Consider the following 27,449-nt stretch of genomic DNA (forward strand, 5'->3'; position numbering starts at 1 on the left):
ATAGGTGGTAAATAAACTCTTCCTTTTCCTCTTCTTTTTCCAGCTCCTTGCAATGGAGGTAAGTAGAATCTTCCGCGACCTCTTTTTTTCCCTTTACTGTGCATAATTGTTTTCAATGGAAGTAAATATTGTCCTCTTCCTCTTTTTTTTTGCACTTTTTCATGTATATCATATGTTTAATTTGGTTAATTTATTGCGAGTAAAGTCAAAAGCGTATTTTTGCCAAGTGGGTAATTGTTTTTGTATGTATTTAGCAGCTGCAATGGTAGCTAAATCGTTTACAATTTCTCCAAAACCTCGTCTTTTTTTATATTTCCCACGTAAACGTTTTGATCTTTTATAACGTCTTTTATGTTTTTTATAAATTTTTTAACGCGGTAAAATAGCAGATATTAAAGATGGAGCTAAAAATGCTGCTAACAAGGGTATAAATTTACCTCACATACGTCTTTTAAAATGTCTTTTTAAGCGTTTTCTACCAGCACCTTTTAAAGGAGGTAAATTCTCTCTTCCTCTTCCTCTTTTTCTATGCATTACGATTTTTTTTGAGAAATGATAAGGTTTTTATATTGTAAAAAAAAAAAGTTATTTTTTAACATGTACAAATTTAGTTTTTTGCATTAGACTATTTGCAATAGACTCTTCTTCTTCCTCTTTTTCTATGCGTTACAAATTTTTTTTTATAACAGTGGAGGTGCGAGCGGATTTAAAACCAATCTTAGAAAACTTACAATGCCTCTTCCTCGAATTCATTTTTGTTTTTTTAAATTGATTTTTCCTTTTCCTCTGTTATCTTTATACGTTCTCTTTTTTATTTTACAAGCGGCGCAACAAAAATTTTTACGCATTGCGTTGTTTTTGAAGATAATCCAAAGTGTAGCCTCCTACGTTTGATTTTAGTAGTCGTTTAGCAAAATTTTTAACTTCGGTAAAAAATTTTCCTTTACCTCTATGATGTCGTGCGCTACCTCTATGTTGTCGACGACGGTGTCCGCTTCTTCTTGTACGCCTGCGAGCCATTAACACAAGAAATAAAAAAGAAACACAATTTTTGATTTTTAAGATTTTTTTTAGAAATAATTAGTCGTTTGCTTATAAAAATTACAATACAAATAGGGTTTGTTTAATAAAAAGTAAAAATGTTTTTATGACAAATTAAGACGATTTAAATTTGCTAGGAACATAGGTTACTTGAGAATTATCTGCTCCTCCTCCAACTTCCACGAGTTCAGCTGGATATTGCAAATACATAGTAAGTACTCCTTTAAATTGATCTGTAAATTGAACATTGATTTGAAACGAATTATTTCCAGCAATAACAGCAGGAGGTTTATCGTTGACAAAATTAAATTCACTAGTAGTGTCAATAACTAAAGGATCTGTCGTATTATTAGTACTAAAATAGCGAGTAGTATGTCTCAAAAAACTGTCATCGTCAGCATTGTAATAATCTGCAAAATTGTTAATGTTAAAAGTAGAGGATATATTTCCTTTACACCAAGAAACATAACTTCTCCAACAGCTATTTTGATCATCTACCTTGGTCAAATCGTATTCAGTAGTATCACCTGCTGAATTAACAAATGTTCATCTAAAATTATAAAGAGTCACTTTTTTAATGATATTGCAAGCCATTTTGACTGGAGCTAAACAATTTTTGTTTAAATGATTGCTTTCTTTTTTAGATGTAACAGAAAATATAATGCTGTGAGGTACAAGATCGTTGTTTTTATACTTCCCAAGTTGACAGTGACTTCTGCGACATTTTCTACATTGGTTACAACTTGTTCGTAATGAGTAATACGTAGTAAAGTATAAGGGTAATCTTTTTTACTGTTTACATATAAAGATCTTTCTAATGGCAAACTAGGTTTGAGTCGATAATTATTAACATAAATCATAGGATTTTTAATAGCTACACCCACGTTTGCAAGACTTGTCATTTCAGCATCAGTGATAGGTCTTACCCATTCTAATAGTTGATTCATATCATTTTCAATATAAAATTCTAATTTAATTTGTTTATTTTTTCCAAAATATTCTTTCATTTGAAAAACTTCGCATAACAAACTCAAAGGTACTCTAAATTTATAACCTTTATCACCAGTTAACATAGCATTATATCGGGCTTGAAGCGTGTTTGATAAGCGGGAGCTGCTCCATTGATAGCTCTAATGAGTCCATTAGCATCTGCAGCTTGTACAAGCGTTTTGGTTTCGTTAAAAGTAACAGCGTTTGTAAGTAAATCAGCTTTTGTACTAATCCCATATTAGGGTTAATATGCCATTCTCTAAAACTTTTTATATAACTTTTTTTAATCAGTAAAGATCTAAAACGGTCATATGCTCGATTAACGATAGCATTTTTAGCGCAAGTAGTATTGTTTATTTGATAATTGGGATAAAATTTGACAGTTTTAATTAAAGCGTGAATAAAATTTGAAACTAGGCATATTCTATTTACTAAATTATCGTCTGTTGTAGGTGTAAATCTTGTTTGTGTGCTCAAATTTTTAAAAAGAAATAAATCAAAATCCAAATACCAATCTTGTGGATATGTCCATTCGTTAAGTGTAGTGGTAAAGTAATTAAATTACCCATGTCTGAACTAAGGTCGTAAGAAAATTTTAGATTTGTAACAGCAATGACTTCATCTTGAGCTTGAGCTGTTTAATAGTCAGGATATTTTTCATTTAAAATAGCTTTATATTCGGCGCCTATATTACCACTTGTTGCTTCTTGCAATAATCAATTTTCGTGGTCGGCTTGTGCTAAAACATCTTCAATAGTAACATGTCCGTTTGTGTTGGGCGTATAACGATTACCGTCACCGTCTCTCGTATATTTAGCTAACGAACCCTTTTTTTTTTTTTAAAGTAAGAAAAATTAATTTTTTTTCTACTTATTCATCTTCTGATTCTGAAGTGCTTTTTTTAAATGGTATTTTTTTATTTTTAACGTCTTTTAAAGCTCGAGTGTAACCAATTTCAATTAAACTTTTTTTATTTCATTTTTTTTTCTTTTTTTCGTTATTCTGCATGAGCGGACTTGATAAATTGGCTATTTGTTGAATAATACAATTTCTACATAAATCGTTTGTTTTATCGACTGCATTTACTTCTTGAAAGCAACGTGAACATATGTGTAAAGGAGTTGATTTATTCTAAGGTTTTTTTTCAACAATTTCTTCTTCTTCTGAACTTTCGCTTTCAGATTCTGAATATTTTCGTTTTTTAAGTTTGGGTTTGATTTGCACATTTTTTTTTTCATTTTTTGGGAGGTTTTTCGTCTTGTATTTCTTCTTTTTTATTTTTCATTTTTTTTATTTCGTCCAATTCTGATTTCATATTTAACAAATCCGATTTAGTAGAATATTGAGTAAGTTGATTTTGTAATTGATGCATGTGATTTTTAATTTGATTAAATTGATCTTTAGAATTTATTTTTGAATCTTCCCTCATTTTTTGTTCTAAATTGACCAAGTTTTTATTATATTTTCCTTTAGCGAAAATAAGACTTATTTTTGCAAAAATAGAGAGAGAAAAAAATAACATCTTTTTTTTCTTTTTATATTTTTTTTATTAATAATAAAAAACAAAAGGCATTATTTTATAGTAAACAAACTAGTTAATTGTAAAACGGAACCATTTGAATCTTTAATGTAGGATTAAAAAAACGGTAGAACTGAGATTGTTAAAGGTAAGCGGTTCAGATTTGGAATTGAGAAACGACCATCTTGTTTGTTTCCAATCGTCCACATCGTTGATATCAAAGTTGGTCAATTGACCTTGTATAACAGTGTTGCGATTTTTTGTAAAATCAATATTGGTGGTGAGTTGAGTAGGATTGGTGTAGTCTAACAAATTAAAATAAGCAACAATTCCACTAACAAAAGTTCTATTCATATACATTCCACAATTTACAGCTTGATCACATTTGATAAAAATGTAAGCGTCTATAGCAGAAGGAAAATTGGAAACGTTGATATTAAAATTACTAATTTGAACAAGAGTGCATCTTAAGAAAGCCAATTTTTTTTGAATTTTAAAATCAAGAGTCATGGCATTGGTCATATTTTGATCCACTTGCATAGTAAAAGGGTCGATTTGTTAAGATAAACTGTATTGATCTCTTTGTAAAAGTAAAGTATAAGGTATAGGATTGTTTCCAATACGTTGATACATTTTTAAAATGATATTTTTTAATGGTAAGCTACTTGTCCAAGTTTGTATAATAGTACCGTCACTCTTTTTTTGATAAATAAATTGTCCTTTTAGCGAAGTGCAATAAAATACCAATTCTGTTGGATTATTTCCTTGTAAAACAGCTTTGACACTATTTAACCATGTTTTATGAGTCGGTGTAGTAGCTCTTTCGAAACTAGTGTTAGTGAGAAGAGATACTCTGATGGTATTTGAAAAAATAGGTTTGCTTTGTTTGCAATATATTAAAACTTAAATAAAAGTTTCTGCGTTATATTTGGTGATTAAAGAGTTGTCGCTTGTCTATATTTTATAAATGTCATCAGGGAAGTTTGAAGGTAAAACTTGAAACGGGTTACCTTTCATTTCGGGTGTGCCAATGACTTCATCGAGAACCGATATCATATTCTGAATAGGAATTATGGTTCATTTGAAAATAATAAATCGGATCCATCATAAGTATGATCGGCAAAGGTCAAGTTATTTAAATTGAGATTGAGTAAATTGTTTGACACGTTTAAACTTTCGGTAAAAACATCCATCATTTTTAATTCTCTTTCAGGCCATATGACTCGATCAACGTTAAAAAGAGGTAAAGGTAAAGAAACTAAAGGCAAATTTTTTAAAGTGTAACGATAATATTTTCTTTGCGAAGTAAATTTAAACCAAATTTGATAAAAACTCGTTAATAATTCTGTAGGTTCCGTGCCTATGTTATTTGCGTCAACGTAGAGAAATTTTGTTGCTTGAGGACTACTTGCAAAAGCAGCTTTAATAATATCTGCAAATTGTGGCAACACTATTTTTTCAGTGGTGTAAACTCCGGGATAAAAGGGATTTTTAGTATCGACATGATCATTCCAAATTTTCCATAAAGCGTTGATACGAACATTCTCTGTTTAGGGTGTGGCTTCAGGAGGTAAATTTCGGAGATCAGTTTCTACATTATAAATGTTGCCTTCTACTGGTATGTCGTTGATGTTGGTTATTATTTTTAATAAGAAAAAAGCAATTTGCCACGATACAATGTGTTTCAATTTTGATTTTGTGCTTTCTGCTATAGGTAATAGGTTGTTAACATAAACATCTAAATCAACGCTAAGAATATTATCATCTGCAGTGAGCGCTGTTCCAATTAAAGCCGGATTTTTAAAGGACGAACAAAGGTTTCTTCTATACCGTTTAGAATAACTGGTTTTTCGGGTGAAAGAGTAGCTGTATTGATTAAAGCTGGATGTTTTGCGTAAATTAAAAAATTTTTACTATTGGAAGTGTTTACCAAAAAATTCACTATGTTGTCGTATAGAGATCTAGTAGTAATATAATCATATTGTAATAGTTTTGTAAAATCTTCTAGAATGTATGCAGTAGCAGATGTTCTGTTTGAAAAAAAATCAAAATAAGGCAAACCTCTTTCTTGTATGTATGTGCCTAAACTCTGACGAATAGATTGCAAAAAAGAAGGGTTGCTTGCGTATTCGTTTCTTTTTTTATAATACCATTATAAATTATAGTTGGTTCTATTATTAAATGACGAAGTATTAACGTTAAATAAAGTTTGTTGAACATTGTTGTTAGTATCTAACCTAAACTTTCTCATGGGTAAATCGGTTGGAGCCGTTTTGTATTGAAGTACAGTTAAAGGATCGAATAAATATTTTGGATTAAAATATTTCGATGATGAAATTTTACCATCTTTATTATAATAACTTGAAAAAAAGCCAGAAAAATTCAAAACTCTATTTAATTTTGAAATATAAAGTTGTAACTTTCTAATAAAAAAATCATCTTGAAAGCCGCTGGGTGTCATAAAACAAAAGAGTTTACTTATACTACCACCTGTATAAAAGGTCCTCATATAACTTAAATGGTCGTCACTCATGTTTTCCATATCTAATATGTCACAGCAAGGAAACGTATCACCTGGTACGGGTGTATGATTTGCATACAAAACAACATTTTTGGTCATGAGACAAAATTGATTTATTATTCTGGTAGGATTAGGAATCATATCGCTTTCAATATCTGATAACATTTTTTTATAGCAGGTTTGTATTCCATTCTTAATCCGTAATTGATTTCAGAGAAGGATAGGTTTTCATCTACTCGAGATAAATTGGTAGGTACATCCATACTCGCTAAATGTAGAATGGTATTATTTTTAAATGTAGGTTTGTTGATATTGTTAGGGGTCAAGGGTAAACTGAAATCGTTCAAGATATAATAATGCACGCTAGCTTCATTTTTATTTTTAATTTCGCTAAAATAATACGTACTACAATCATATTTATTTACATCTAAAACATCGTCAAACGTTAAATTGTTCATTTTTTCTTTTTTTCTTTTTTTCTTGCAGTCTTTTCTTCAAAGGTTTTTAAAAAGTATTAACATATTCGCTAAAGTTTTTAAAGTAAACGTCTTTATCTTCTTCGTTAATAGGTAATAAATCTTCTCGTTTTACTTTGAAAGTTGTATTTAAATCACCTACTATTCCCACTTTATAAATATAAACGGGTAAATAACCTTCTACTGAAGGATTAGAGCGCTTAGAGGCTTTGATAATAATAACTTTTTTGGTAGTGTCCCAATAGGGTTGATTACGAGTCGTTGATTTGCTAAAGGTGTCTTTGGGATCTATTTTATATTTTTTCAAATAACATTCGGTTCCAACGGATAGAGGTGTGTATATTTTTAATTTTTCGTTTTTGTATTCTTTTTCTACTCGATGTAACATGTTGGAAGAAAAATGAAGACCTCGTCTTTTGTCGTCGCGGTATTGATCGACTAAACGAAGAGCTTTACCTTTGGCGTCGTCAGCGTCCAAATCTTCAGGAGCTATTCCATTTGTGACTCTTTCTTTTTCGTTGAGTTTTTGTTCAATGTCCTCGATATAAAAACTCCAATTGTTTTTTTGAAGTTCGCCTTGTTTTCTTAATTTTTGATAAAATTGTTTTAAACGTCCTATTGTCGATTCAGCCAAATAAGCTTTTCCATAATTTTTAGAACTAAAATATACAATGTTTTGTTCATAACACCATTCTTCCATTTTGTTGTTAAAAAATTCTCCACCTTGATCGGTTTGCAAGTAGATAAAAGTTTTATTGTCTCTTTTAATATCTTTAAAAATATGTTTAAAACTGATAAGTACTTTATCGGCGGTTTTTTTACTGGTCACTCTCAAATAAACTTTTTTAGACACTCCATCTACCACAACTAAACAAAATTCAGGACAATGAGGAGCAAAATTTAAATTAAAACTGTTCATGTCGGCCAAATCAGCTTGAAAATATTGTCGAGGTCTATCGTACGAATATTGATGAGTTTCGTAAACATAAGGTTTCCTAGGCGCTTGTTTTTTAACGTTGGCATCAGTTGTTTTTTTAAAAAGTAAAGTGACGTGTGACCAAGCTGTTATGAAAACGTTCCATTTGGCATAGATGGAACTTTCTAAAAGCGTTCTTAATTGTTCATAAAATTTTAAATCAGTTGGATTTTTTTTTATAGTGTCCAATTGAAGCAAAACTTTTTTAATTTTAGGTACGTCTGTCAAAGCAAACAAACAACTGGACAGTTAAGTCAGTCGATCTTCTACAAGGTTATCAATAGCGTCTCTCAAGTCGTTGTCCATGTTTTAAAAAAATTTTATTTGTTAGAATGGCTTTCGTTCTTTATCCTCTGCTCTTTTTCTCATTGATCTCGTTTCTAATGGTTTTCTTCTTAATCCAAGTCGTTCTTTTATAGTTATGCTAGTTTCACTAACATCAGTTGAAGCACTAGTTGGTTCAGAAGTGCTAGTTGTTTCAGGTGAAGCAGTAGCACCTAATAGTTTGGTAGAAGTTTCAGGTGATTCAGTAGGTTCGGTTTTAGTTGTTTTAGTAGGTTCTTCTTTTTTAGTTTTTATCGGAGCTAAATAAGGATCAGATGCTCGTGTACGCGGTTCTTATTTGGGTGTAGGAATACTCAATAATGAAGAACTTGTTAACGGATGAGTAAATAAATTTCTTTTTTTAAAATGGGTAAGAAGTTTTAAAGACTCGGCAAAATTTTTAATAGGATAAGAATCCATTTCAAAACATTTTTTATAAGATGTTAAAAGCGAAGTTAAACGAGCGAGTTGAGAATTATACATTGTACCCATTATCATCAATATTTCAAGTAAACTTTTTTCTTTGATTGTGTTTCCGTGTTGTAAAATTGATTTGAATTGGATTTAATACTTTCCAATAAACGCAACATGTCTCCTTTAGCGCAAGTTTGCTCTACATTTTCTTTTAATAGGACTACATCTGTTACATCTCTAAAAGGTAACGAAGGCACAGGGTTGAAAAAAGTTTCAAATGTTAAATAGAGCATATTTTCACCGATAGTTCTGTTGGCTAGCGCGTTTTCATCATAATTATTAATCATGCGATTGTATACTTCTCTATTGCTTAATAAATAACTGTTGTTTTGAATATATTCTCTCAAAATGTTAAATTTAACACCTCGAAACATTTCGCCATATTGTATACATCTTTGTTGAATAATAGCTTTTGTTTCTAATAATATTTCAAAAGCTCTTGTTCCAGCAAAACTTTGTTCTCTTATGGATTCGCTTTCTATAAAACCAGAAGTTATAACATTGTAAGGATCGCGAGATAGAGCACTAGCGTATACACCTTCAGATGACAGTTTAGTTTCGTTTCAGAAAAGTATGTTGTATTTTCTAAGAAAACTCCATAATTTTGCAAAAGTAAGTTGTTTTATTTGGTAATAATCAGCTGCTATTCTCATAATGCTTACAGAATGAGAAGAGGTCAGTAAAGTTAAAGAAATAGCATGAAAGGAATATAATTTTGGATCGTTTATTTTTTCAAAAGCAAATCAAAAGCAAATCAAAAGCATTTTAACTATTTGGGAGCATATGGAGCTCAAAATCGAACTTTATATAACAATATAAATACAATAAAATAAAAAGAAATAAATACCATAAAATAAAAAGTAAACATGAGTGATATTTGTTTGTAAACAAAATTAAAGGCTGTCCAACTTTTTTTGTGTTAATAATAAATTATTCTCAAGGATTTTTCTCAGTAGTGGCCTACTACTAGTTTATTAAAGATTGAACTGTTCCATCAATAGCAAAACGATTTGCATCATACCTTTGAACATAATAAAAAATTTGTATAACGTTTTTATTTAAACAATACTCAAACTTTAAAGGGGTTTTTGATGTTATTGGAACAATTGCTTTTCCAGTAAATTTATTTATTGTTTTGTTACTGAGATCACTTTTTCTTTTTTTATAAACTCGCTTTAGTAAATAGTTAATCCCTTGCAATCTCCATAGATCAAAAACTTTTTCTATAGTAGCTTTTTGATAAATTATAATAACCAGCTTTTTTATAGAAGCTTTTCTCCTCCATGTCACTATCTCCTTTTTTTCTCCATATGCTGAACACAATGCAGCAATAGATCTATAAATCTGCCATGGAATATACATAGAAATAATTGGCATTAAACCCGTGGCTTGCCCTTTTACCAGTCTCCTATGGAGAGCTTTACCTATCTCCTTTAAATAGCCATCTATCAATGGACCAGCTAAACATAGTTAATTTCCAATATTTTTTTCAATGAACTGTTCCATATTGGAGTGTTCTTTATATTCCTTAAAATAAAATAAAAATTGTTTGCATAAAATCCAAGATTGTTTATATTTGTTTTACACGCACACAAATGGAAATCTGAACATAGCTATCACAGAAAACATAATTACTGATATCGTTATGAAATAAGGAGAACATGCAAGGGATATATAAAAGTTGATAGTTTATGGATTTAAATGTGCAAAATGTATTAGTAGACTGCTAATAAAGTTCTAGTGACAAGATTTTTAGGTGTATATATCGATGAAAATCTTATATGGAAAAGTCACATTGCTAACTTGAACAATAAAATTTCAAAGAGTATAGACATTTTACACAAAATAAGAAACGTTCTTGATTAACATACTTTAATTCAATTATATTATTCGCTAATTCTTTGCCATATTAACTATGCAAACATTGCTTTGGGTAGCACTTATAAAAGTAAACTTAAACCTCTCTACCAGCAACAGAAGCATGTAGCACGCCTTATAAATTTCAAGGACCGTTTTGCTCACGCCAAGCCTCTTTTATATATGAAAGCACTCAATATATACGAGTTAAATGTTTTTAATATTCTTTGTTTTATGTGTGAATGCAAGACCCACCTATCGCCCGTTTCTTTTCGTAACTTGTATTTACAAAGAGATAGAAATAAATATTTTTTAAGGAACGATAATTTATTTCGAAAACCATTTTCTCAAACTAATTTTCGAAAACTTTTTGTTTCATTTCGCGGACCATTTTTATGGAATAGTATAGTTCTAAATTCTTCTAAAAAGTTTTCTCAAGAATGTAATTTTGATACTTTTAAACAAAACCTTAAGCAACTCATTTTTTCAACTGAAAATATAATAATTTACTTTTAAGTTTTTGAAAATCCCTTATATTATATCCCTATATTAGTATATGTATATATTTAATGTATATTTGTGTGTATATATATATTCATGTAGTTGTCTATATATGAATCAAAGTACATGTATATATGCTTTCATACATAAAGAAACTCATTAATGTTAAACAAATACGCATGATTTTAAAATACATGGCAGCTCGTATAGCCCTCAGAATTAAGGCAAATAAGGTTGGTCATAATATGCTGACTTTAATCTGTTTGAGGTCGGCATCAGGTTGGGAGAAAAAAAGAAAAACAAAAGGTTTGACCATAAAACATTAAAATGAGATCGGCAATTTTTTGCCCACCTCAAACACTTCTAGGTCGGTGGTTGCGTCGGCATTGGCGAATACCGACCCTAATACCGAGGGTTGCTCGTTAAAGTGTGTGCATTATAACCAAATACGTTTCATTTTTATTACAAAATTTTTTATAAAATCTAATAAGTGTATAAATAATATATATAAATTTTTTAACAATTAAAATCATTTAAATTTTATCTTAAATTATATATTTGTATATATATATATTATATATATATATATATATATATATTTTATATATATATATATATATATATATATTTATATTTATATATATGTGTGTGTGTGTGTGTGTGTGTGTGTGTGTGTGTGTGTGTGTGTGTATATATATATATAAAACAGAATATCTGTGTAAAATCTAATATTTTATAGATAATATAAATAATATTTTTAACAATTGAGGAATAAATCGTATAAAATTGATAGTATATATTATAGGAAACTTATTTGTTTACGCATGTTTTGATTGGATTTTTTTATTTTTCCCAACGTAATTGAAAATTCCTCTGATAGCATTTTTAACTGTAGGGTAGAGCAAGGATAGATTTTGGCGTTAATAGCCTTCCGATAACTAAATTTACTCCTGCCGTTAACCAAACGAAAACATACGGATACGAGTTTATTTTATCACTGGGGTTAAAACTGCCATTTTTATATATATAAAAAGTAAAATGCCATTTTACTTTATATATATATATATATATATATATATATATATATATATATATACATATATATATATATATATATATATATACATATATATATATATATATATATATATATATATATATATATATATATATATATATATATATATATATATATATATATATATATATATATATATTATGGGCTAAGGCGACGGAGGACTGAGGGGGTCATGGCTAGGCATAAATTGAATCGACTGTATTTTGTTAGTTTTAATAGTAACTATACAAGTAAAATAATTAGCCTTGAAAAAAAGTCATTGGTTAAGTAAAGCATTACTTACTTGAATCATCAGTGGTGGTAAGAATCAACTTATTTAACCAAATAATTGTTTAATCAACATCAACACTTATCCTAACAATAAACCAAATGCCTCACTTCAGCAAGTTTTACCAACGCATTGAATTGAAATTTTGATAGCTCCATCAACAGTTTGAATAAAAAATTAATTTTATTGGGTTTAAAGTAAACCGTTCTTCTACTTTTAGCTCGATGAAAAAACTCAAATACTTAATAACTGTCTGGAACTTGGTAAAAGCAATTCAGCTTATTTTCCTAAATAATGAGATCGGTGGCTTTTCTGATCTTTATAAATGTGGAAATATGGTGTTGAAATCTTTGTTTAGAAACTAGTTATAAATTACAAAACATTTCAGGTGTTTGTAAACAATACGTCAAAAAAAAACTCCCGGTGCTCTAATCGGTGCTAAAACTACTACAAAAGCAACGGAAGAAGCAAAAATAGACAGTCTTCAGAGGCTATGGGGTTTATATCCATAATACAGACCAAAGAAAAAGTCTCCTCTCTAAATTCTCAAATTTTTTTTCATGCCAGATGGTAGATCCTTGCTGAGGCGACAGGAATTTTGCTGCATAGATTTTCCATGAAAACACGGAGCTCTTGTATAAACGCAATCAAACCACTTGCCAAGTGGCCAAGAGAAATGTTGGCAGCTCTTTAAAATGCCATAGAAAACCTGAATCTGAGCATTGAGAAGCTACGTTAAGCAAGAGATATACACCTTCAACCTCATGAAAAATTTAATAACAAATTTTCTAAAAGATTGTAGCTGTAGCTGGATTGCTAGGATTCAAAATAGAACTCGCTCCTGAAAGAAAGCGAAAACTAAAGCTTTTTCGCGATGAGTCACCATCTTCAGCCTATTTCCACCACAACCAAAAAAAAATAATTCAAAATTAACGTTTTTAATTTCGTTTTAAATAGTCTGATCCAGCAGATTAGTTAGAGTTTTAAGGTAAGTAGGGTGGTTTGTGATATGTTTCTATTCATCTGGTTGAATAATGATGACCTTTTTATTATTCATCTGGTTGAATAATGATGACCTTTTTATTATTCATCTGGTTGAATAATGATGACCTTTCTGTTCAGAATAAAGCTTGCGAACTTGCATGGTTATATCCGAAGTATGTAAACAAAGAGGATCTCATTGAAGAAGTTCGCTGTTTTAACAACACTTGCAAAAATGTTTTTGGAGAAAAGGAGCCAGGAAATCCACTACTGCTATTCAATCTTTGCAGCTAACTAAATCTTTCAAAAGAAGCCTTTTCCCGTACATTTGCTCCGGATTTTCAACACTATTCCGGTGTCATTTTCTAAGGATGAAAAATCGTTTCGTATACTAAAGATTTTAATAAAATTTGTGCGACAATGGGCCAGAATCGAGTTACTTAACTTTTCATTATTTTAATTAAAAAAGATTTGGCTATAAAGGTGAACTCCGACAATGTCATTGATATTTGGGCGGCCAGAAAAGCTTAAAAGAATTGTTTTTAAGCGCCTTATTTAACTTTCTCAAGGATTATGTTGACTATTTGTTTATTGGTTTTAAAACCAATTATTTGATTCATATAATAGTTTTGATTAGTTGACTGTTTTTCAATCTAGAGAATTAATAGTAACGAAGAAATTTAATATGCTGTATCAGAAATATGTATCAGATTTTGCTGCGTTCACAAAGCTTTAAATTTTTTTAATATCTTGGTTTAAAATAGGGGCGCCGTTTTCTAATATTGACCTGGGCGCTCTCAAACGACCTGCAGCACTAAAATTATTTCCTTTATAAGTTAATAGTACAACAAAAAGATTTGACATATTAACGCAAGTAAATATTTCAGAAAATACAGAAGAATTAGGAGCTTCTCGTCCAAACCAAAGAGGATCAGTCGTCAGAAAGAAAATTGTAAGAATATTAGAATAAGTTTTTTAATTTAACCTTTTCTTATTTAGCTGTTTGTGAATTATTTTGTGTCGGCAAGAAACCTTGTTGTAATTTAGTACAGTAAAATTTTCTCGCTGCAACGCGAGTTTCCTTCGCATTTCCTATGGTATCGCGAAAAATTAAAGAACTCCCACCCGAATATCGAAACTTTTTCAGTTTGAAGTAAGGGGTAAATGGTTTTACAAACATTCCATTTGCTTTGCCAACAAAAAAGACATACCCATTAGACATAATGCCTATCAATAGTAAAAAAAAATGCCGATTTTAAAACACTTTTATAGTATAATTGACAAACTATACAAGCAAATGACTATGCACTTTTTTCTTTGACCTTCCAATTTTTCAGTCTCATTTCAACTACTGTTGTCAGGTTTCGGGTAAAATTAGCAATTGCATTATTAATAAATTGTTATCAGCTCAGCGTCAATCAATCCGAATAATAAATTTTCAACTCCATAATACAGAAACTTCAAACTTCTTTAAAAATTAAAATTATTACCTTGTCAGCACTAGTTAGGTTTGATAATCTTCTTTTTTTTTAATTCTCTTTGTTAATAATTTACCTTCCTCTATAATAACCTTTTTCTCTGAAACTCAATTTATATATTCACATTTATCGAGAAACATTAATAATGGAAAACTAAATGCCACTTCCCATAAAACTTTGAGGTATGATAAGTATTCAATGACGAAAATCCGTAACAATTTTCTGAGAATTATGAAATTGAAATGTTTTTTTAATTTATTGGTGTAGCGTGTAAATTAAGACTCCAGGAAGTTAGGACTTTGAAATCCTAATTTTAGGTCGGTGAAAGTCAGCAAAATGCACACAAGCGCATTTTGTAAATAAATGAATAAAAAAAGAATGTAGCAATAATAATGATGTACTTGCTTGCAGACAGGACTTTTGAAAGTTTCAAAATTATTCCGTGGCAATATTTTGAGAATATAAAAATAAAAAGGTTTTTTTAATTTACCGGTGTAGCGGTGAAGTCATTGATGACTTAAAAAAGTTTTTATAAAAGCGAAGAATAAAACTTCAAATAGCTATAGTTTGATTTATTTATTAAAAGTTTACTGAAAATAAAATATTTATAATTTTTACTTTAGACTTTTGTATTATTTCCTTCATTTAAAACTATATTTAAAGAGATCGATAAATTCTTAAAACTTTTAAAATATAAGCACGCCGTATTTTTCTTCGTGAATTCTTCTAATCTCAAAATAATCTACCATAACTTTTTTCATAAGTAAACAATTGCATCGTGGAAAAGTAAAATAAGCTTTTTGATTTTGATAAGATAAGAAATAAAACCTACTGATTTACTTTGTTTACATTGGAATATGGATGAAAACCAAATTTTCGAAGAGCAACAAAACGATTTGAAGTAAAAGGCGAACGTTTATATTATCAGAAAAGCCTTTAAGGACAGAAAATGCTTTGTGAAAGTTATTAAAACGTGCACCAATTTTTTACTCGCATAAACACATACAATATTATTCAACTTAAAAGCTACATATAATGAATGGAGGAAAAACCTGCAATTTTTTTGGAATCATACATTAGACAAAATTTTTGATATGAATTTGATTTATGTCGTGTAAAAACTGAAGAACATATTCTGGACACAAGTTTGACACTCATACGAGTATAAAATCGACAATACGTTTTTACGGCTCCAGATTAAGCTGTTAGAGCTAACAGAGGCAGATAAAAGTATAGATGGTTGGGTGAACAATAACCTTATGGACGCAGGAAAAATGCTAAATTGTAAGGCTTTTGGTAGTCTTAGAACTAAAGCTGCCAGAAAAAGAAGTCTACACAATTCCCAATTAGGGCCGTCTGGAAGGGGGGTTGAATTGGGTGCCCCACTCCCAAAGATGTCACATAAGTATTTGAGTTTCCACATTAAACAAGTTTTGAACTATAATGGGCAAATTGAAAATATTGAGGACCTTTTTTTTTTGGTGTATCTAGTTGGTAAAAAATACATAACCCCTCCCCCTCCCCCCATGGAAGACTTTTTCGGGACGGTTCTGTTCCCGACTTCAGGTGAGCATCTTCAGTTATTGCACAAAGACATTTTGTTATCACAACAAACATAAATTTTTCATGTTTTGATTTAAAACTGATTCTTCATTTGTATAATGTGATTTAAAAAATACTTTCAATTACTTGTTCAATAATGGTTGTAAACTTTTTTTTTGCTTTTATCCAGCTTCTATTGTTCTTAAAAAATATATTTCTCTACATTTATTAAAGGTAACATTTCAAATGTAGATAAGGTAAAATACTTGCCTTGAGTATAAAAACCTTGTGCAACGCATTTATTCTTTGTTAAAAAAAAACAACACATGAAAATGTAAAGAAAGCAACTTTCCATTCCATTAAATTGTATTATTCATTTCTATATTATATTGATTATCAAACGTTTTGCAATTTCTTAATTGTCAACAGAGCTGCAAAGCTTTTATATATGCATTTGAGTTGGCAAATATCAAATTCCAAGGACATTTTTGTTTGTTTGTTTTTTGTTTTTGTTTTTTTGAAAGTTTTGTATTTCTACAGAGGTCCTAATTCCTTATGATATAATAACCTTCAAATTTAAAAATTTTGAACCCAATAAATTATTGGAGTCTTAATTAACTGTTTAACTCTTAATTTTCTCGTAAATTTAAACTCAAAAAGTTCTTATTTTCCGGCAAATTAGGACTTTAAAGCTTCTAATTTAACGCGACACCGGAAACGTTGATTTTGTAACGAGGGCATTTTGTTTATATATAATTAATTAAATTTTTAAAATTGTATTTAGAAAACGTTTTTGAACCTCTCTGATTTCTTATTTATGTGAAAGTTATACAAATACATCATTTTTTAAATATTTTTAAATAACAGGTAAAAAACAAAAATAACAGGTTGTTATGTAAAGTTAACAAAACTAATAACTTCCCAATAATTATAACAGTACGATCCGAAAAACCGGTTGCTTTTGAGCAACTGACATCCCTTGTACCTATGATACGGACTGGTAAGCTTTCTGATTGCTTTTGTGCTTTTTTGCTATAGAAACTCAACCTGTAAAATGCAGTTTAAGCGGCTTTACTTTCGCAACATTAAAATTGTGAATAATTAATAAACATTAGCAATCTTTAAAGTATATTAAAAATATAATTAGGTATGCGGTATTATATTTTAATACATTCCAAATAATTGAGTATGCAGCAAAATTTAGTTTCGAAGTTTCGGAACGATGTAGGTTTTGATTCGAAAAAAGATCTGAAGACATATCGAAACCTAACGTTGTGAATAAATGTTTTTTTGAAACTTTTTTAGTTTAATTAAAATAGTTACAACATTATTCTTGCTTTGATGTGGGTATATTATTTATGACTATTCCTCTGCAAAACTTAGAGGAAACAATTTATAATAAACAAATGTGTTTAGGTATATGCTTGGTTAAATTATTTGCATAAATGTAAAGTTTGCGAGAGTTAAAGAAATAACATTTATTTTTTTGTTTAGCATATTGCATTGACACTTGCAGTGTCAATGCAATATGCAGTTTTACATATTCTAATGTATCTTTAATATACTGACTCTTTATAAATTCAACCAGAAAACGGAAAAAGTTAATGAAAAATATTTTATAAATTTAATAAGAAAATTGGTTTTCAGACCAATTTACCACTTTAAATAAATGTGCTGCTTGTAATCACAACAAGTAAAAATCTTTATCAATGGATTAAGAATGATATTAATTGAAGTATATTAGGAGTTAGCATCTTAATAAGAATAACAATGTTAATAATAACAATAATGATAATAACAATAATAGTAATGCAATAATAATAATAATAAAAATAATTAATATATAAATCATTTCACCAAAACAAATAGGCATAAAGTATATCCATTTAATATAAATAAAATGATTGGAGATTTTATTTATGATATGGAGTTACTTAAAGCCGGACTTAAAGTAACCCCACTTTTACATAAAACTCAATTAAATGAGATTAGGTATTTTTTCTCATAACTGAATAAAAAAACAGTAAAAAAAATACTCAAATCTTTTTACCAAAATATTAGTCTAACGAACTCAGAGATTTTCATCTCTGTAGTGTGTAAGATAAAAACAAATCACATAATAATAACAAATAAATAAATAATAACACAACGTTAGGGTTTTTATGATAATATTAGGAATGGTTAAGGTTTGAACCCAAATATCATTACATCTTGACGTGATGGTAAAAATTGACTTATAAAAATGAGAATGTTTGAAATCAAAATGCTATACAAAATACTTATTGCTTGCTCGACACCAAAAAAGAAGTTTTTTTGTGTTGACGTTATGAAAGGCAAAGTTATGACAAATGTGCATAACTTTGCATTTCATAACATTAAATTGCATTTGGCATTCAATTGACCGCTTATCAAGCTTTTATAGATTTTCTTGCAGTTACAAACCATCACTTTTGGTATTAACTTATTATATATATATATATATATATATATATATATATATATATATATATATATATATATATATATATATATATATATATATATATATATATATATATATACATACATTCACCTAAGTTTTTTTGTTTTTTTTATTAAAATTTCGTTTCAAAATTTAATATTATTAAAACATGCGTTTAAATATTTACTAAAAACTATTTCCATATGTTATTTTTTTTTATTATCACTTATCGTTACAGTTTTAAAAATGCATCATTTTCTTATATTCTTGCTTGCTTATCCAAGCATGTGTTCCGAAACAAATCCACCCTCATCCAATCCGTCGGAGGAAAAAAACATTAAAATTAATCCAACATATTGCAATGCTGATTGGTGTGATCCAAGTCACGAACCATATCCTAATATTGTTTCTATAATGACAGGATATAATATTCTTAAAGGAAATCCGTTTACTACAACTCAATCTATTGATCCAGGCTTCTCTACAGGTTACATCTTTGTTCCTGTTACTAGAACTGCTGATGGAACTTATGCACTCGAGAGTGGAATTACCGTCCGTCAGGTATATCTGTCTAATTTATTTATTTATTTTACAAACTTCCGAGAATACAAAAGATAAAATTAAAAAAATAGCTGTTTTAACCATGATTAAACGAAAAACGTTTCTTTTTTTTTTTACTAACTTAGTTTACAGCAATGAGCAAGTAAATGAGTTTGAGTTTTTAATTGTTTTATGCAATATTGCATGACTAAATTTAAAATCTTCTACAGCAAAGCCCTAGAATCACCAGGAAGAACCATACTGGTTTTTCCTGGTAAGGGAACCTGACAATAAAAGATAATAAAGTTAGATAATCATTTTTTATTAATTGTTCTTTAAACACATAAAGCTCTGTTTTTGCAGAACACGCTATCATATTCAAGTTGTAACACTTATAAAAATCTTATTTAGACTTTGCAATGTAGTCTGACATCGAGTTCGGAAACAATAACCACTCTTCAGAACTATGTTAAAAAAGTTCAATCAAAATCTTCAGAGGGGGGAACATTCACTTCAAATCTTGAGTTTGAGGTTAAAGGAAAAGTAGAAAAAGGTGGCGTTAGTGGATCGGTCACTACAAAAATTCCACCTTTGGTTCAATCCTCGTTTTCATCAAGTAATGAATACAAAAACAACAAAAAATTTTTTGAGAGTACTAAAGGTATATTTACTTGATTATTTTTCAAATAAATTAAATAATAAAGTTTTTTATGGAGTTTATTTAAAAAATATATATCTGTGAAGGTGTGATGACATTACGCGATGCAACTTGTGCGACATATAGCGTTGTTATAAGTTCATACCAACCACCACCATTTAGCGATGGCTTTAAAGATGCCTTAACACAACTAAATGATGCTACAAACAAAGATAAAAAAGAACAAAAACGAGCTTTTAGAAAATTCGTGCGAGAATTCGGTACACATTTCCTTCAACAGGTAACATACCTTTTTTTAGCAATAGTGTACAAGGGTAAAAACAGAGCACTTTAGCAAAAAACAAAAAGCATGGGTACAAAGTTGAGCGAAAAAAAAGTGTTTTTGCTCAGCTGACACAACTCAAACTAAAGTTACTTATGAGGGTTTTATACATGATTTCTGTTGCATGTATAAAACCCTCTAAAACAATAGAATGTGTCGAAAAAAGTGTTTTTATACCACGAAATTACTAATTATTTACTACTAAACAACTAATTATTTACTACTAAACTACTAATTTAATACTAAACCACTAATTATTTACTACTACCAAAATACCGGTTAAAACATTAATGGTTTCACCGTTACGAAAACGTTATGTAATACTATTCTAAATTTCCGTAATGAATGTGAAACCAGTGATAAGTGACTTTATAACCTTATAAAACACGCTTTAAACTTGAGTGAAACAGCCTATTAAAAAAGTGTTTTTTGTTTACGACTGCATTGGGACAAACATAACCAGGTTTTAACTTCGAATATGTGCCAGCTGAATAGTTTAAATATTAAAAGAAACCTCAAGTTTTTAATTTTTAAAACTAAAACTTTAAAAGATGTAAGTTTATGTGGAAATAAAAATAAAGCAAAAGCCTCTTTTTTCTTTAGTACTTTGTTCATAAAAGGGCAAAATCAAACGTGTTTTTTTAAAGAATCAATAAAAAAGTGTTTATTGAGTTTTAATAAAAGATAAAAGTAAGTTGTAATAAGAAAGTTTACTAAGTCAGAATTCCAGAACATGGACCGCATTCTCATCTCTCCATTAAGTTTAACCATGGAAGTATGAAACAAATGGAAGTTCATCGAGCCGCAAACATCAAAGCAATTTTAAGTCGTCTCGAGAGTATGCTTAATTCGACAATAAAAAAAAACAAGTTTCACTGGACAAAAAAACAACAAATCCGTTAATCTTATCGGAGAGAAGTGAATAATATAAGTATATATATATATATATATATATATATATATATATATATATATATATATATATATATATATATATATATATATATATATATATATATATATATATATATATATATATATATATATGTATATATATATATATATATATATATATATATATATATATATATATATATATATATATATATATATATATATATATATAGTTCTATAGTTTGTTGGCTTTGGGAAGAGCGGAAGGAAAAAAATGATTCTTACGCCAACACATACGTCACTTTTAATTACTTTTGACTTTCGTCCAACATTTCCGTGTTGGACGAAAGTAAAAACCATTAATTTAATTACAAATTAATCGTTTTTTAAAAAAACCACAAAAACGCTAATTTAATTGACCAGAATGTTTTTAAAAACATTCTGAATGTTTTTATAACATTTTGAATGTTTTTAACAATATAAACAATGTTTTTATTTTTATTTTTTTTAATAAAATGTTTTTATATTTATTTTTTTTTAATAAAATGTTTTTATTTTTATTTTTTTTACTGTAAATCATGCGCGGAGTGTTGCTACATCGACTATCTTATAGCCTGAATCGCAAGGGAGTGCTGCTACATCGACTGACAAATAGCCTGACTCGCAAGGGAGTGCTGCTACATCGACTGACAAATAGCCTGACCCGCAAGGGAGTGCTGCTACATCGACTGAGGGTTTGGTTGGGGCAGGCAGTCTATCATTTTTAAAAAAAAAAAATTCCAGTCTTGCATTTTAATTTTTACTTTTTGTCAACAAAATATCGAAAAAACTTTCGGACAACATCTAAGGGTTCTATATATATATATATATATATATATATATATATATATATATATATATATATATATATATATATATATATATATATATATATATATATATATATATATATATATATATATATATATATATATATATATATATATATATATATATATATATATATATATATATATATATATATATATATATATATATATATATATATATATATATATGTATATATTTAAGTAGGCTGCAGGCACCTGAATTTTTTTCCTTCATTTTAAACATAAATAAAAGAAAAAAAAATTTGTCTTAATAAAACAAAATAATTACGGTGCCATAACTACTTTTACTTTATCAATATAAAAATTTTTTTTTCAAGGCTACAATGGGTGCTCGAACTGCTGTTACCAGAAGATATACTCAGAAAGAATTCAGAAATAGTACTGATGACCAAATACAAAATTGCAATGAACAGCGTTTACTAGTAACAATTGCCGGAGTTGGTGTTGGTAAATCATCTGATAGCTGCAACAACATTGATATGTCATCAGACATTTATAGCATCAATGGAGCTGAAAGAGAGTCTATAACGTCTTACGGGTCTAAACCAGCAAAAGATCTATTTGAATGGTCAAAACAAAAATTTGAATCTCCATTGCCAATTGCGATGAAACTTAGTCCTATACTTAATCTTTTCACCAAGAATTACATGAAAAGGCTTCCTAATATTAAATATAAAGAAATATTGAATTGGTTTATGCCATTTTATAATAGGTATTGCATCAATGAAAAAAGATCGTTGGGTATAGAAGAATGCAGTTTAGCAGATAAAAAAAAATGCGGAATTAATGACAACTGCGTTCCACGAAAACAAGCTTGCATTGACATTGCAAGCACAAATAATTTTCAATGTTGTGATTTAAAATGTTTAAGCAAACCTTGTAAAAACAATGGAGTTTGTGAAGATGTTATTGATACACAGTGTAATTTTCGATGTGATTGTACAAATGGATGGAGTGGACCAACTTGTGAAGCCAGTATTGCTAATTTTGACGACCTGTCTAAAGATATAGAACAAAGAATGTTAGAACAAAAAGAGCTTGATAATACTAATTTTGTTAAGTATCTTTACAATTACTTAAAAGAAAAGTATACAAACTATAATTTTATTGTAAATGCCTACAAGGAGTACGATGATTCTGAAAATTCAAGACATGCTGCTATAGGTAATTACGTTCACTTTTATAAAAAACATGGACGAAATCTCGTTGTTGGATGGGCAAATAAGAATTCTAGAACTCCAATAAATACTGCTATTGACAAAATTAAAAGTGATCTTCTTGGCTATGTTGATAATTATGTAAGTGTTATCATGTTTTTTTATTTATAATAAATTTTATTGTTGCTTAGCAATGAGATTTTTTTAAATTTAATATAAATTGATTTAATATAAATGGATAACAAAATATATATAATGAGGATATCATATCCTCATAATAATGGAATATGTTCTCAAAATTGTGAATATATTCCTTTTTATTTACTTTTAATTCAGCACTTTAAAAAACACTATCTTAACTAGATAATACTTTTCTCTGTAAGTTTAAAAAAAATTGACGATAAAGTTAAAATTGTAGGGTAAGGCGAGGCTGAATGAGTTAATTTTACAAAATTTAACAGATCTCATAAACGGTGTCAGATTTACATAATTTCTTCACTATTAGAAAAATAATTAACCTGCTAAAATATAAATACAAAAAAAAGTATATTTTTTGATTTGTTTTAAAAGATATTGCCTAAAGTTTATCGAGCCATTTAACTTATCCCGTAGGGGTAGTTTGAGCAGTTAACAAATAAATGAATATGCATGACATGGTTAAGTCATCAATAAAACTATCGTTATTAGTGTGCGTGTCTATAATTTAAAGTTTTTTATTTTATACATTTAAAGGACGCAAGTAAAAGAAGTGAAAAAGTTACATAATTAGAAAGCGTCACGAATAATAAAAATAACATTTTATATTTTTTAAGTCTAAAGCGCGATTTAAAAATTACTAATTTAATAAATGTTTATATAATGTACCTCAAAAATCTTTCTTATCAAAAGTGTAATTTTTTTATAATTTAATAAAAAATGATCGTTGCTGTTTTTCTTATAAAACACCAAGATTAAAAAAAAAAATGCTGGGTTTACATAACTGTACATATATAGGATTAAAAGATTTACTAATATTGGCATTCAGAGAAAGTTTTTTAGAGTAAAGCCGTTCATTGAGGTTGTCAAGTTCTGTATATATTGTCAGGTTTTTATGCTGCCAATTCAGTTTGCAGCGGTTAAATCATTTATTAGTTTCGTCGAAATTGCCCATAGTTTTAAAGATTGATGTGATTATAGAGTAGGTATTATAAACCTTGTTCTTATATTGCATTGTTTGGGTGGGTGAATGAATGTTTTTAATCCATATGATAATGCTAGCAACCAACCTGACCTTGATGATTCTGGAAATTAGCGTTGTTGTTTTTTTTTACTATTGTAATAGAAATATCTGAACATAAAGTAAATCTCATGAAACAAGTTGATCCTTTTGATCTTCAAAATATTAATTATTCTGATTCATTTAATTTAAAGTGAAAACATAACGAGAACATACGAGACGACCAAACGTTACATACTATTGCACTACACCATCACACCTGTAGACATCAACAGTCTCAAAAATCAGTATACCTAATATTCGTTCTTTATCATATACTTTTGTTCATAATCTTTTTTTGACCTTATCCTTGTATATTTATTCAGATTTGTGTTATAACGTGTGAATGAGACCGTATATTTGTGAGAAGCATAACAGCACGATAATTTTCCACATTAGCGTATTTTTATAACAAATGTATACTTGGTTGGAATGTACTGAACTATACTACTAGATAAGTTTAGACATATCACGATCTCATTAGGTTTTTGGTTTCTATCTAGTTTTCTTGATCTGACGTCGCTAAGTTAGTTTGTTGTCGTTTGCACTATTGAGTGTTCACTAACGTTCTTTTGGTCGTTTTATCAACAATACTGTTTTTTTACGTTACATTTTTCAGTGTTTATAAGCTATTAGTATGAAATCGCATTTATTGTCTCATCAGTTTATTTTCTCACTATTATCTGTCTACTGATTATAAGTCTGTATTTTTTTATCTTTGGCTAATCGTTTTTTAATTTATCTGAGTCTGTTTTGTGTGATTGCTATTTTTTTACTTATCAGGCAAGATTTATATTTCTTATACTACTGGAGTAACCACATTTTCTACCATATCTTCTACTAACTACCTTTGTTCTAATCATAAACCATCTTAACTTAGTTTCAATGTTTATGAGTGGTATTTACTTATTATATTTATAAGACACATCTCAGCCATAAAAGAAACGGTAAGTTACTCATAATTATTAATTACTATTTTCTATTTGCTTTGTGTTATTTCTATACATTAAAATTGTTTATTTTAGTACATGCGCATACATGCATGTGTACACGTTTGTCTCTTCTAGTGTACATGATATTTATATGTAATTACATATTTGTTTAAATTCACACCACGCGCATCTCTTACCATCCTCATGAGATCTCTAAGAATGTTGGAGCTGTATTAAAAACTGGGATAGGGATTGGGATTTTTGGCTTTTGTAGTGTAGTCCTATTATATTGCAATATTGACTAGCATGATGTAAAGTGCAGGTGGTGAGATCTGTTGCAAGGGCACGCCCCAGACGAGTGGCGTTAGTAGAGGCTTCGGGCTCTCCGAAACGTCATTGGTGATCGCAGTGCATTCCTTAGGAGGAAGATCACCATTATCCACTACTTAATTCTGATTGTTTATCATGACACCAACATTTTTTTACCTCTTTCACCCACGTATTATAGCGCTTTGTGAGCTTTATATTATGAATTTGCTACATTAACGACATTTATATACTTTTGTTTCACACAGGTGATTATCAGTTTTCAATTTATTATCTAGAGTTTAGAACATAAATAGTACCACATTTATTAGTCTATTTCTTCTTTTTATATTGTCCGTACTATCATTTTTTATCATTATACTTAATATTTTGTTATCTAATTATTTTATTTTATTGTTTTTGAATGGTGCGATATTTTTAACCATGGTTGCGGTTAATAAACCAGCGGATCTATATTGACTTGTTTACTCGTAGACCATTGTTTTATCATTTGTTAGGATGACTAGAACGTGAGTTATTGTTCACCCTATCCCTGAGTCCTAAAATTTTATTCCTCCTACAAAATAGTCTTTACATTCATTTATGATTCTCCCATTGACATCATCTACAATCTACTTCTATTTTCACATCTCCCAGGTCTACGTAACTGGACGGCTCCGTTGGTCACTTTTTGCGACCATTGTGTCGCATAAACAAACAAAAATATTATGACAATACAAACAAAAATATTATGCATTTAATTTAAAGTGTGCAAACTCAATGTTTGGCATTACAAACCATGCAGGAAAATATAGTTGCTTGTTGTGAGAAGGAGAGAGTTTTTTGGATAGTAGAGAAAAACGAACTATTGGCTCCCTTGATTGTCATTGCAGTAAATACATAAAAACTAGAATACCAAAATCAAAGATTTTGACTGATTATAAACTTTTGTTTAATTTAAGAGTTTTATATCTAAAAGAGGATATAGACACAATTATAGAAAATTTAGTTCCATTACCTAAGTTGTAGACATTAATTGGAATAGTTGTAATTTTTGAAAAACTATTATCAACACTATGGCAATGGGGATGAACAATAGTCAAACTCAAGTTACACATTTTTAGAGGATACCATGAAAATGGATTTGATGACAACAATGCCAACCATCTTTTAGATAAGTTGGATGTTCTTGCTCATTATACTCAAGGAAATAAATCAAGGAAAGCTTTATTTATTTCCAGTTATTCAATGACTACCAACATTTAATAAAAAGTAAATATATTTAGTGATTTTGGAATAATATTTGAAACAAAGCATACTTTACACAAATTCTTAAATTAGAATTAAGCATGTGTTACACTTTCTTTTTTTTGTGTGCATAATTCACAATAATCTTTTTTTCTGTTGCAAACAAAATTTTAAATAAAATTACAGGAACTGTTAAAACCTAAAACATTTTTTTATTTAGTTTTATATAACTTTTTTATTTACAGAATAGTAACGCATATAAAAGTGTGTATAAAGCATGGAATGATTATTACGTCGCTTATCCTAATTACCCTATGGTATTTATGCAAGTTGTTCGACATGGTAGTGGTCTCCGTTCAATGTTTGATTTTCAAGGAAACAACGGTGTTTTTATAGAGTTCAGAGTTAAGTATTGGCTTGGAACCGATGTTTCGAACCTTGTCGCTTTCTTTGGAGAAATGAAATAAACAAGAAGCAATTTATGAGACTTTTTTTTTTTTTTAATACTGCAAATTGGAAAAATAAAATATTTTTAGGAATTACGTTATTTTAATTTTGCAATTTGACTCTTTTGTTTCACGAAAATAATTTTATTAACAGGTTACGCGTAAATATTTTTAGTCACACTTCCGTTGGCTTTTTAAAGAAATAATAATAATTAAAAAAAAGATCGTTCTTAATAAAGATTCTTCTTGATTTGCTATATAGCAAATTTATTTTTATATTATTTAATTAGTTATTATTTTTTTAAAATAAAATA

General features: G+C 28.8%; 1 protein-coding gene and 1 long non-coding RNA gene across 2 annotated transcripts; both read left to right on the forward strand.

Moving 5' to 3' along the window:
- The first annotated feature begins 18,704 nt into the window (after positions 1 to 18,704).
- Positions 18,705 to 27,228, forward strand: LOC136091314 (uncharacterized). Its single transcript, XM_065818727.1, has 5 exons — positions 18,705 to 19,048; positions 19,439 to 19,688; positions 19,772 to 19,965; positions 22,109 to 23,089; positions 26,935 to 27,228. Exons 1-5 carry the CDS (start codon positions 18,734 to 18,736, stop codon positions 27,154 to 27,156), a joined length of 1,962 nt encoding a protein of 653 aa, XP_065674799.1. The 5' UTR covers positions 18,705 to 18,733; the 3' UTR covers positions 27,157 to 27,228.
- On the forward strand, positions 24,800 to 25,148 carry LOC136091315 (uncharacterized). Its single transcript, XR_010643898.1, has 2 exons — positions 24,800 to 24,903; positions 24,987 to 25,148. It is a non-coding gene; the product is annotated as an uncharacterized LOC136091315 (long non-coding RNA).
- Positions 27,229 to 27,449: the final 221 nt, after the last annotated feature.

The sequence above is a fragment of the Hydra vulgaris genome, chromosome 15, assembly GCF_038396675.1.
Source record: "Hydra vulgaris chromosome 15, alternate assembly HydraT2T_AEP".
Classification (NCBI taxonomy): Eukaryota; Metazoa; Cnidaria; class Hydrozoa; order Anthoathecata; family Hydridae; genus Hydra; species Hydra vulgaris.

What these genes read in the sequence shown, in the direction of transcription:
- LOC136091314 (XM_065818727.1), top strand. Translation starts at nt 18,734, where the DNA reads ATGCATCATTTTCTTATATTCTTGCTTGCTTATCCAAGCATGTGTTCC. An exon ending in GTGGAATTACCGTCCGTCAG is followed by an intron (nt 19,049 to 19,438) that starts GTATATCTGTCT and finishes AATCTTATTTAG; the next exon opens with ACTTTGCAATGTAGTCTGAC. An exon ending in ATTTTTTGAGAGTACTAAAG is followed by an intron (nt 19,689 to 19,771) that starts GTATATTTACTT and finishes ATATCTGTGAAG; the next exon opens with GTGTGATGACATTACGCGAT.